Below are 13,629 nucleotides of genomic sequence, written 5' to 3'. Positions count from 1 at the left end.
CATTTTAATGTTGTGTTTCTGTTGTTTCGTTGTGCCCCTCTTATAGCTGATGTGTTTTCTTCGGTTTTAGTTTGTAACCCGGATTTGTTTTGTTTTTTTTTCTCAATCGATTTATGAATTTCAAACAGCGGTATACTACTGTTGCTTTTATTTAAGCTTTTCCTCAAAGTACCTCCGTAATTGACTTGAAAATATGAATACTGTTTAAAGATAGTTATCAAAGGCACCAGGATTATAATTTAGTACGCCATACACCGTTTCGTCTACATAAGACCCATCAGTGATGCTCATAAAGAACAGTGCAATGAAATATTTATAAATTAATGGTCCTCTTCAATTCCATCTTAGGTGATGTCTCGGTTTTTAATCCCTTCGGACTTTATTTAAACATCTCTGTTTTGTCTTTAGTCTCGAATTGCCGAATAATTGCATCTCTATAGATATAACATGCGTTGTTACTAATTTGCATACATGATTTCATATACATATGTATGTCTTTATTATTGATTTGGGCAGCTTCGTAACAACTTCATAGATATAATTTGTCATGACTGACATTATATTTTATTTCAGACATGATGCACCACTTAAAGACACAAACATGACATTACTAAAGCAAGGGGACAGAGTTTGTATTGATGTATAGAATACATTGCTAGTATTAAACTCTACGACTTACACAACTCAATGTCAATGCAGTAACATTAATTGATGATTGATACTGTTGAACTTCATTTCATCAACCTGTAGACGCATGTTTTAACACATTTTACACCTTTCTATCTGGTGTATATAACACATGAATAATTGGTATATATAAACGCCCCTTGTTTTCATGTCCTGTATGTGTTTGTTTTCACTTTACTTAACAAGGAGTCTATAGAAATAAAACATAAGTACAACTTAGATGTAATGATCATAATCAATCAAGTATAGTATTTCAAAAAGGTACTCTTATATTTGAGTAAAGTACAAATATAAGGTATTAGCCATAAAAATAAAAAAAATGTTTATTTTACTTTCATTCTGTTAATAGGATTTAGAACAAAGCGTTGACGTAAATTTTATATACAAAGAAAAAGATAGTTTACATAGTTGTAGTAATCGCATAATATATCCCGACACGTAAGGGGCAGCACAACTTAAATTGATGCAATTCGTCGATGCCATAACAGGATCAGACGTAGCAAGGAAAGTATACAGTATGTCACCTATGTTTTACATTTATTGGCAGATTTATTTTTTACCCCGCCTTGGCGGTTTCACAAGTATATGAAAATGTAAAATAATTTTGAGAGATGATTTTTGTGGTAAGAGTTATTTGCCTTTTTTAATGTACTGGTGGTATGTTATAGTTCGTTTCTGTGTCTATTGCATTGCCGTTTGTATTTAGTTGCACCTAAGTATTTCTGTTGTTTTGTTGTTTTTCTCTTATAGTTCGTGTGTTTACCTCGGTTTTAGTTTGTAACACTGATTTGTTTTCTCTCAACAGATTCATTTCTTTCGAACAGCGGTATACTACTGTTGTCTTTATTAATAAATTTACTAGGAAACATTTTTTTTTAATTTTCATGTAAAACTGGTGGTAAAGCAACATACTCTACGTTCTATGTCTTTTGTTCGTTTTTCGTCTTTCGATTTTTACCATGGCGTTGACAGTTATACTTCTTTTTAGGTTTGTATATCCTTTTTGTATATTTCCGAAAGTTTTTCAATAAAAGATTGTTATCCGATATTTATTTCTACTCAAATTATAAGAATCATTGGCATTCAGTAAATAAGATAAATGAGTGATTGAAACGGAACTTTATTTGTACTACAGCAATAATTGTGTGTACATGTAACATCTTAGATTGTCAATGAAAACAGCAATATAATCTAGGTCTGCACATAGAAAACTGTTGCCATTTTGTCATGTCCTATTCATATCGCAGAGTCCATATTGTGTTTTCCCCATATTCTGCAGCCATGACTTGTGCATCAATTCTTTCATTGCAATGTTCTGAAAAAGAAATAATCATGTATGTCTTAATATAAATGAAAAACGTATACTTCTCTGTACATTGTTTGATTTAAAAATAAATCAACACAAAACTTACATGCATTTAATTGCATACGTCATATGTTAAGTTGCGATGAAGTCATAAAATAAATTATGTTCATATTTATAATATATTTACCAATAAATCAATTCCTTTGTCGAACAAGTTTTATTTAAATGATTTATATAGGTTTTCTCTTCCGGTATCTGATGCATCTTGTTTTGACCAAACGCGAGTCTTGCGAACAAAACTATAATCCTGATAATGTGAATTTTATAATGTCAAAACATTAAGTTTCTTCAAGTAATAATACTTACTAGGATGTAGAACAAAAAACATCGAACCAGAAAATGTGTTGCCTCTCATTTCATAGGGTTTAAACTCCATGCATTTTTCCTTGCTTCTCATCCAACTTATATGTTGAGTGGTTGATTTAAGCCCACAATGTTCATGCGTTCATAGCCAGAATCGTCCGAGTCCTCGAGACATAAGTCTTTTTATGCATCATACTCTTTAATGTTTATGTCGTCCTCCGACATAATTGAACTGCTACATTCACTCGAGGTTTGACTGGTGATGACATGGTTGTCATCCCCTTACTTATCTGACACGTGTTGCCATCGTTGTAACGAGGGATCACATGCCTTCAGATAATATGACCAGATTATTCAGATATGCTGTTACAGTTGTTGGTTAGTATTCAATCATTCGCCAAAGCCAGAGTCTTTGGAATCTAGATTTTTTTTCGTCAGGTCGGTGTCATCTTCAGATCCACTACATTCACAAGAATAGTCACTGCAAAGTGACATGGTGGACACACTTTTACTCAGATGACACGTGCTGCCCTTGAGATACTCTGCACTGTCGTCTAAAGAATCTTTGCTTACACCATACAGCCTCTTGTTTTTCAGCTCCTCGATTGTTTCATTCAGCGTCAATAACTGCCTCATTAAGGAAAGATCTTGATCGACAAGAGAGGTCTATAAAGGAAAAACCATTGAATTAGAAATATGCATTTAGTGTCTTAGGCTCTGGTACATTTGTTTTTTATTCAATACAATCTGATGATCTTATATCATTTCAATGTATTTGGTATTTTCGAAAGAAAAAAACATCCAAAATTACCGAAAAAGGTTGAAAACAGTTTCAATGTAGCAATATATGTATATAATACATATTCAAAAGTACATGCTATTGAGTAATATAATTGATAATGAAAGTAACCAAAATCACTACATACCATTTCAAGTCGTAATCTATCCATAGCCATAGACATTGAAGTCTTCTTTGGTTCACATCTTCCGTTTTTATTCTCCAATTTTTGCTTCAGATTTTCAGTTGCTTTCACACGATTAAGATAAAATGATCTGCAATCATTCTGAAGGTCCACCACTTTTTCATATTTATCAACAGATGAAGTTGTTGTCTGTTTGTTTGTAGAATTAGCCTCCAAAACCATTTTTAAATTCACAAGTAAATGTATGTAACACTTTGATAACAATATTATCACTGAAGTTATAGTAGCTTTAAAGAAACTTTTATATACCAAATGGGACCAGAGTTGCTGTGATTGGTTGAAACTGAACAGGTAAAAATAAAGGTATGATGTAGACTAAAAGTAGACACGCTTAGTAATACTTTACGATAAAAATTCAAATGAGTTTGGTTATGAAACATTACTAATTTATTTGAAACTATTATGTTAATTATGGCATGAAATCTTGTTTATAAATGAATAATAAATTTAGATCATTTACTCATAGTTTTGAAAGAAATAAACCCATCTATATATAGCAAAGTTTTCAATTTCATTTTCAATCGAATTACTGAGAAATTTAGCACATGTAAAGTGAAAACGAGAAATTCCCACTTTGCACTAAGACCAAGAAGAAGAAATGTTCTCTCCGCAAATGACTAATGATTATAAGTGGATAATTTTTATATATTACTGCTACTTTGGTCGGCAGATTTGCAGGTGGATCATTTTATCTAACTGTACGATAGGCGGATGATTCGTCATTGGGACATACTTACATTCACGTATCTTATTTTATGTTTCTAGTGATTGCATAAAAACCAAGGTTGCATTTCCTCGAGCGAGGTTGATATCCGGCTTTTATACTTCAAAACGTTTTTTTCTTCTTATTATTTTCTATTATATACTGGGTTTGTGCTGTAGAAAAGATCCTTCAAGGTAACAAGAAGTTTTGCTCGTTCATATATACAACACAAGATTTGCAGCGAAAAAAAGGTACTTTATTGAAATATTTCATCAAAGAAACAGATTATCCCAATGGTGGAGGCTGAAAATATCTGACAAAAATCAATTATGAACCAAAGGGTTACAGGGTTGCATTCAATGATACTCTATTTTAAGAAATCTATTCACATTTTCTATCTTATAAAGCATTACAAACTCATGGTTTATTTTGGATGAATTCGTTTGATAAGTTAACAAGAAATGTCATAAAAATGTTTTAATTCTAAAAATTAATTTACAATAACCTTCTTTGGCAGAATAATCTGTCATGATTAGACTAGACAATGTATATGTTGCTGGCATAAGAGTAATCTCATTTATGTAATAAAGGTATTTTGTCTTACTTTTTATTAACTGACTTCATGCTTTAGGATGATATTTAAACATTTAAGTGAAAATGTCAGAATTAATTGTACGTGCAAATTAAGTATAAAGTAGGAAAATTGTATTACAAGATTTATTTTCCTCAATCATTCAATTATAAAAACGAGCAAAACTGTAAACATAACAATCAAATGTTTTGACACAACATAATAATTTCTTCTGCATACGTCGTTTCATTGGATCCAGAGCATTTTAGCTGATTTTTGTGTGTGTTCTTTTCTTAACATGAAAATTCTAGAATCGGCGGTAGATGCCACATTAAAAATCAGAACTCTGAAGTTCGAAAAGAGACCGACAAAATCTTAAAAAAAAAACCAGCTAATGACGAAAATAACAAAAAATAACGTAAAAACTTGAAAACTGAGCAACCGTGAAAAACTCCACCAATGCCGTGGTGATACCAAAAGGGTAATCAAATCCTGCTCCACATGTGTTTATCATGGTAGGTACACATTTGGTGCCAATTCTCATTCGATAATGTCACAATCGAGAGAAAAAAGAGGGCGGAAAATGGTTATGATAATTGGCCATCTTTTACACACATATTCCATAACGGTCAACACAATCAGCATGGCATCCTTTACATTTTCGAACGAATGAATCAAGTGATTGAAATTAAAAAGAGGGGTTTAGTAATAACTTTGACTTTCCAACATATTATCATTCATATTTTTTCTATTGTTTGCTTTACCCAAACTATAAACGGCCAAAAAACATGCATGCCTGATATACATGACTGTGTCCAACTACTTGTGTAAGACATTCGTTTAAAATCAGATATCGCTGTCCTTTTTATTATCAAATATTGTGTCCAAGTAGTCTCTTCTTAAACTTTAGTTTCTGTGATTACACTTTCATATGCAGGGTCTGCTTTATCCAAATATATATATTATTGATTGTGGTTATAAGACTAACACATTGACACTAATTAAGGAAGCTTTTTAATTAGACAAATTAATACTGTATATATAGTTATTGGTGATTCATACGTATTGTTTACATTCTGTATTGTGTACAGCTGTAAAAATGACAGTATCAAAATTCAATCCGGTTGGGGTTCTTAATTTTTTTCTAATTTAGTATTATATGTATATATGTATATGTATATATAGCGTATCTCGTATTTCATTCCTATTCATTCCTTTGTCATCATTATGTCATTAAAATATCATTATCCAAATTATCCAAATTTTTGAGAGTTAGATTTCTGACATCAATGAATCATAATACGTTCAACTCACTGATTTTATACATTATGGGGGAACTTATTCTCTCTCTCTCATGCACACATTGCTTTCCTTTTCCCTTGCTTCACATCAATTTGGACGGGCGTGATTGGTTATCCCATTTCCATTCTCAATTTTAGTCAATGCAAATCAGGATAAGAAATGCTAACTCTTCCGACACACCTTATCTCACCCTCACTCCAGAAGTTCATACAAATCGTCTGAACTCACTGTGATGTTTGGTTGAGCATAGACTTGTAACGTCATAAAAAAGTTCAGTAGACAGTGAGGCTTAATTTTTTATGCAGATAAAATCGGGTATATATCATATGTGTTCTAAGAAAAACTGCTATAAAAAGACACAAATAACAAGAAAACAAAATCTTTAAAAACAAAGTAGTTTAAAAAGCTTTATTAGGATTCTTTTTACGTTCATTTTTGAATTTTGGTTGAATTTGTTTTGTTGAATTGTTGTTTATTCAATACATGATATCCATGTGGGTATGGTCATTGATAAAGCACTTAATGAGTTTGTCTGATGATTTTTTAATATTGTATTATAGAAAAAATAGGCAATAGTCAAAAGACTTTTTTTTTCTTTATATACAAAAAAGAAAACTTAAAACGAAAACAAATAACATTGTAAAACCGAAATGATGTGACGCGTTTAATGATTCAAGGTATATTGTAATTGTTTGTTTATTGTTTAACCAAAAGAAGAATCCATTTGAACTGTACTTTGCATCGGAACTAAACACATTTATTTCTAAAAAAAACAGTTGTTGGCATGACACGGGTTATGTTCTTCTCATATATTTTATGATAGTATGATACTAAACCCCTAACGGGAGGGATTGTACCTGATATTCATATGATGAAGACATAATCTTTCAATCAGTTTAATTGAGGTCTGGAGCTGGCATGTCAGTTAACTGCTAGTAGTCTGTTGTTATTTATGTATTATTGTCATTTTATTTATTTTCTTTTGTTACATCTTTTGACATCAGACTCGGACTTCTCTTGAACTGAATTTTAATGTGCGTATTGTTATTCTTTTACTTTTCTACATTGGCTAGAGGTATAGGGGGAGGGTTGAGATCTCATAAACATGTTTAACCCCGCCGCAATTTTGCGCCTGTCCCAAGTCAGGAGCCTCTGGCCTTTGTTAGTCTTGTATGATTTTAATTTTTAGTTTCTTGTGTATAATTCGGAGTTTAGTATGACGTCCATTATCACTGTACTATTATGCATATTTTAGGGGCCAGCTGAAGGACACCTACGGGTGCGGGAATTCTCGCTACATTGAAGACCCATTGGTTGCCTTCGGCTGTTGTTTGCTCTATGGTCGGGTGGTTGTCGCTTTGACATATTCACCATTTCCTTTCTCAATTTTATTGTCAACAAATTTTCACTTATTTGAACTTTGTAGTGTAACTGATTAGTTCAACTTCAATGCTCACTTAAAATTTGTATATTTCTATCTACGTCAACATTTTAATTTCGTACGTATTTTCATTAAAACATGCAAATACTAACTTTTTATTTTTGATAGGTGCAAGCATGGATATATCATTTCCACCCAAGTCTATTGCATTCATATGCAGTACAAGAAGGGACTGATTTACGCGCATATATATGTTTCCTGATTTTTATTCTACCTCATGATCTAAGCTAGACCAGCTTTATAACGTGCTGTAAGTTTGTGAATTAATGTTACAGCTCGCATCTAAGGAATTAGATCGAAATATCTTATTATTACTAATGGTCATTCTCACATTAACTCTGCGAAATTCGATAATCATTCTACAGATCCCTAACTATAGAACATTTTGTTCGTTTCACAAAATATTTTTATACAAAATATACTCGCTCGCAAGTCATGAACAATTTAATATACTCGCAATTAATTTTAGTCGTAAGATTTTTTGTGAAAAGCCTTGGCATCTTATCACAAAAACAAATTGAAGATCCTAAATCTTCAGTCTTTTTTCTTAAAAATCCCAGACTCGCATCAGAAACTAGATGCTTCGTGCATTTTGTTCATTATTAATAAACTTTGAAGAATCTTAATTTCTTTCAAACAATTAGTAAATTCATTTTGATTTGGCTTCAATAAATGCTGAAGTTCTTATGCATAGTTCATTTATCAGTTTTTTTTATGATTTCGTCATTCTTAAACAATATCGAAAAAATATCCAGCTTGCATTATAACCAACATAGGGTCAGTTTTCGTATAACAAAACATAAACAAACATAACCAAAAAAAGCACTAGACAGTTTACTTATTTAAACCTAAATACCATACCCAAAAATATCTTGATAAACATTTGAAATACGATTTTGAAGCTGAGCTGTAAATAATCTGTAATTTGAATTTTCTACCAGGTTTTTAAAGAACATACTATTTTTGGCGATTCGATGCACATTTCTGAATTCACAATATTCATCGATAGTTTTGAAAGCCAAAGTATATATAAACAGTATTCAATGGAATTAAAAAAAACAGAATAACGTTTAAGCGTCCGCTGTCCTTTCCTGTTTTTACCATAATCAGAAACGCTTAATTTTTCGATTTAAAAAACAAATAAGACATTGATGCCCTAGTTTTCGTAACGACTACACAGTGATTAGCTTCTACATATGTAAATTAAGTCATTTGTACGAAATAAAATAGATAACCATTACATATGTCGTATATACCAGACCAAACAGGTATGAAGCAGGTTGCACTTAGACTTGATGGTTAGCCTACTTCTGTGTTTCATAATCCTGTCATTCAAGTCAAGTTTATATTTTCATACTGGCTAATCTCTTTCAGTAAATATTGTGATTGCATATATTTATTGGGCGATATTTTGAAATCTTTTTCACTTATTTACTTAAACGATATGACCAACGTACGAATTGCTGACGTTTCAAATGATTGGTGATTCCCATGTATGACCAGTACTTCGTAATTTTTGAACGACGGTATTCGTATAAAAAAGGAAGATGTGGTATGATTTCCAATGAGACAACTCTCCACAAGAGACCAAAATTACACAGACATTATCAACTATAAGTCACCGTACGGCCTTCCACAATGAGTACAGCCCATACCGCATAGTCAGCCCTGAAATGACAATATAAAACAATTCAAACGAGAAAACTAACGGCCCTATATTTATGTAAAGCTTTACAATAATTATGCATTTTCATATCTTTTATCTTCTTTATGTATTTCATTAACACATGACTGGTCATTTCTTTACGTAAATTGAATTCAGATTACGCTTCATTTCCAACACGATTTTATAAAATGTAAGGTACGGTGTAGTATATGGTTTCTGATCTATTTTATTATTTCACAAATTGTGTGATCTTTCTTGATAGTTAGCATTTATTGTTCAAAGGTTTTATAACGACATATGAATTAATTGTGCATTATGAAAAATGCATGTATTTCCAATAGAAGAAATATATCCATGAAAAATATCGTCATGAACATGCATGAAATATTTGCCACTGGATGTTATGAACCAACAATCAATCAATCAAGCAATCCATGAAATATACATTAGCAATAACATGAATAATGATTATCAATCAAATATAAGTATTGTCAGGTGCGTGCTGTACTGGAGGATTTATTTCGTTGTTAATAAGTTCTTTTCCTGTAGTAACATGAAGATAAGTTGGTAGCTAAGGGTGAAAAACTGAGAAGTTATGAGTATGTTTTTTTGGCGAAATTAACACCAATTCGCTATTAAACAGTTTGAAGCGGCATTGTATGTTTCTTTTATTCATATTCCTCAAATATTCGATTTTTAGATTTATATATTATTTTTTTTAGATATTTTGAAAAGGCAGATCTTTGATTGTTTCTGTTTGAATTTATTCACAACTTTTATATACTCGGGACGATTTAGAACTTGACTGTTCTATACACATCTGAATATTCATGAGGCCCTCTGGATGTTTTTGAGTTTATTTTGTTGTGTAACTGTCTCATTGATGTATACCACAACTTAAAATTGAGAATGGAAATGGGGAATGTGTCAAAGAGACATCAACCCGACCATAGAACAAACAACAGCAAAAGAACACCAATAGGTCTACTATGCAGCGAGAAATTCAACAAATATATAAACTAGTTCAGTGATAATGAACGTCATACTAAACTCCACAACTTCTCCATTTATAGATAATTTATTCAAAAGTTTTGTATAAGATTAATCAATCTTTGACTTTCCCCCGATTTCAAAAAAAGATTTTTTTAAATTAAATACTTACTTTTATAAATTGTGACTTAGATGGAGAGTAATCTCATTGGCACTCATACCACATCTTCCTATATCTATTATATTTAGCAGGATAAGAAAGTCAAATGATACATTGTATTATTAATTTTCTGAGTAACAACAACGGCGTTCTTGCCAAAACATCTGGGAAATATGAACAGCGTTTGGTTACATATGACTTTTGCCAGAAAATGCATTTGTACCTTTTCACCTTGTACCCAACTGAATGTCCCTTCATCTGTTTTAATTGGGCTATTGATATCTGCTTCTTTCTTAATTGATTTCATAAACAAATTATATGTAATGAACAAATGTCCATTCTATTCTTGATACGTGGATGTATATATAAAATACAAGTGTCAATTTTTTTATTTTATAAAATAAAATAATATATATCATAAACTGTTTTATTTGATACATTCATGAGGGTTAACGCCTTCTTTGTATCAGTTAGGTCCTTTGTTTGAGGTCATTCATATAATTTTCTTATATGATTTACTTGGATATTATTTTATCGGATTTGGTGCATCCCAAAGTTCGTAATATGTTATTATAAGTTAAAGAAATCTGTTACTTTAGTTTTATTGACACTTCAACAATATAACTAAGTTATTGTACTTCATACTTTCAGTGATGGTACGGGTATTTCAATGCAAAAAACCTTAAGGTGAATTCAGTACATACTGAAAGAATAAAGTAGTATATCTTTAAATGTAAAGAGGCAAGGCATAAAAAATATGAAAAAGCCATCATATCTTTTTGTTCATCTGATGTGTTTAGCCTTTTTCAACTGCGTTTTATAGTTCGTTCTTATGTTGTACAGTTAGACCACTGTCCCAGGTTAGGGGGAGGGTTTGGATCCCACTAACATGTTTAACCCCGTCACATTATTTATATATGTGCCTGTCCCAAGTCAGGAGCATGTAATTCAGTGGTTGTCGTTTGTTTATTTGTTAAATATTTGTTTTTCGGTCATTTTTTATATTAAAAATAAGGCCGTTAGTTTTCTCATTTGAATTGTTTTGTCATATCGGAACCTTTTATAGCTGACTATGTGGTATGGGCTTTGCTCATTGTTGAAGGCCGTACGGTGACCTATAGTTGTTCATGTCTGTGTTATTTTGGTTTCTTGTAGACAGTTGTCTCATTGGCAAAAATAACACATCTTCTTTTTTATATATATCAACGAAAGAGGATACCAAGGGGTCGACGAAACCATAACTTATAGTAAAAGACAGTAAGACAACACCTTATCAAAGACAAAGCAGTTAACAAAACACCACTATTAAAACATACGACTGGGTAACTTTAACACTAAACTCGACCAAAAACCTGGGTTGAATTCGGTTGTTCTGGATTGGGCTGCAGTTCATTATCCACTAGTGTCATCCAATGTGATACTCCTGTTGAATAACGTCGAATCACCAGTTATTTTCGCATTTTGAAATAGCACTAAGGCATCACCAAATTCAATAACCATCGATATATATCGAAATGTAAACATAAAGGTTGATGTGGACAAAAGAGAGACAACATTGTAACTAGTAAAGAATATAAACAGACATTGTAAAAAGAAAGGCACGTAAAAACAGCACCGAAAGCTAACGAAAAAGCAACATGAACCTCTTTTAATCTAACACTATGGTACGTTTAAATTCCTGATGGCGGTAAAACCAGAAAAGCGCTTCGCACGCATGAAATTATTAAACGTGTTGTTTTTAATTTTTCACATCACTGGGTCGATACCTCTGCTGGTGGACTATCAGTCCCTGAGGGAATAATCAGCTCAGTAGTCAGTATTTCGGTACTGACATGATTTAACAAACCTCTCTAAAATTGTCTGTTTATAAAATTTTAAATTATTAAGAAACTAAGGTTTCAACTCCCATCAGGCCAAGTTGACTTTAGATGAATTTGGCTATTTATTTTAGATATTTTTGACATACACTTCTCAACGGTTTGGTACTTACACGTCCTCGGATTTAAAATGTTTGGCTTTGAGCGTTCCTGATGAAGGTAAGTCCAGAAAAGCGCTTCGGACGCATGCAATTATCAAACGTGTTGTTTTCAATTTTTAAATCGGTGTAAGCAAATATTAGAATTAAATAAAATGTTTTCATTTTGGCATTTCTATAGTTGGATTTATTTTGGTTATTATACAAAGAATTAAATCATTTATTAAATTTTGGAAACGCTGTACAAAAGTTATTTTCTTGGAAAAATCGGCGTTTTTGAAAATGTCTTTTGACCTAAATTTGTTTTCTTATAAATAATGATAACCAAACCTTACTTCAATATCCTGGAATCAATTTGATTACATCTTTTGTTGCAGAGCATGATTGGTTGCTGTTTTCACGATGTCTAGTGCCAAACAATTTGCTTCTACGAAATATATTTCACATAAAATGTTCAAATTCACACATTTAAGTGACAAGGAAAGTTCATTCGCAAAAACAATCAAAAAATAAAAACGTGGTATATATTCTTACCGCAGTGTAATAACTTTCGAACCAAGAAGATTAAAAAACATAGTTATGGGACAGAAACATAATACCGAATATGATTACATTATGATATATTAATTGATGAGTAAATTGTATATATAATTTTTTTTAATTAATTATAGGCAGTTACATTGTCAGTGATAAGGAAGTATATTCAATTAAACAAACCAATACAGTAGGTATAGGTGATTCATACCAATTGTTTACATTGTGGCAAAACTTTCAGCTGTTCGACTTATTTCCCTGCTGAACTTCATTAGTGATTTTTGATTTTAGTACCTGTCAAAATAAAGCTGACAGTCTGAGTTTGTAAAAAACATAGAACTTTGTCGGTTAAAAGCTCATTAGATGTTATATTATGTCCTTATTATGTCCTTTTTCCGTCATACTTTGTACCACACAACTATTTTATTTATTATTATTACTTTTACTGTTAAGTCTGTTTTTGTTATATCTACTTTACGTGACTCTGCATTTATGTATGCCGTCATACTTTGAACGACAAAATTATTTTATGTCTACCTGTGCGAATTTCAAACACGCAATTTAACACCAGTACTGAAAACCTTCCATCCTTTACGGGTAGACTTTACATAGATAAATAAGATCGTATAAGATAAGCAAAATGAGGATGTTAAATTTGATGTCTGCCTTGTTGTGTTTCTCCGTTACATTTGTTGTTTTTATAGTGATTAAGATGATAACACAATGTTGACTGCTGTACCCCTATTTTTGACATTTTTACTCTTTGAGTATGTTTGTTTTGTTCACCCATCGTTGACAATGTAATGGAATTTGATACGACTGTCATACAAGTGAGAGGTTTAGCTAGCTATAAAACCAGGTTCAATCCACCATTTTCTACATTAGAAAATGCCTGTACCAAGTCAGGAATATGACAGTTGTTATCCATTCGTTTGATGTGTTTGAGCT

General features: G+C 31.7%; 1 protein-coding gene across 1 annotated transcript; it reads right to left on the bottom strand.

Moving 5' to 3' along the window:
• Positions 1 to 1,787: 1,787 nt before the first annotated feature.
• LOC139498261 (uncharacterized) lies at positions 1,788 to 3,561 on the bottom strand. The gene is made up of 3 exons (XM_071286632.1): positions 3,283 to 3,561; positions 2,360 to 3,022; positions 1,788 to 2,002 (listed from the first exon to the last, which is right to left on the bottom strand). Exons 1-2 carry the CDS (start codon positions 3,499 to 3,501, stop codon positions 2,747 to 2,749), a joined length of 495 nt encoding a protein of 164 aa, XP_071142733.1. The 5' UTR covers positions 3,502 to 3,561; the 3' UTR covers positions 1,788 to 2,002; positions 2,360 to 2,746.
• Positions 3,562 to 13,629: the final 10,068 nt, after the last annotated feature.

The sequence above is a fragment of the Mytilus edulis genome, chromosome 1, assembly GCF_963676685.1.
Source record: "Mytilus edulis chromosome 1, xbMytEdul2.2, whole genome shotgun sequence".
NCBI lineage: Eukaryota > Metazoa > Mollusca > Bivalvia > Mytilida > Mytilidae > Mytilus > Mytilus edulis.
This window is presented reverse-complemented; position numbering and strand designations above follow the sequence as displayed.

Coding starts and splice junctions, on each gene's coding strand:
- LOC139498261 (XM_071286632.1), bottom strand. CDS start 3,501: ATGGTTTTGGAGGCTAATTCTACAAACAAACAGACAACAACTTCATCT. Junction 3,023..3,282: donor ATAGATTACGACTTGAAATG/GTATGTAGTGAT, acceptor TTTCCTTTATAG/ACCTCTCTTGTCGATCAAGA.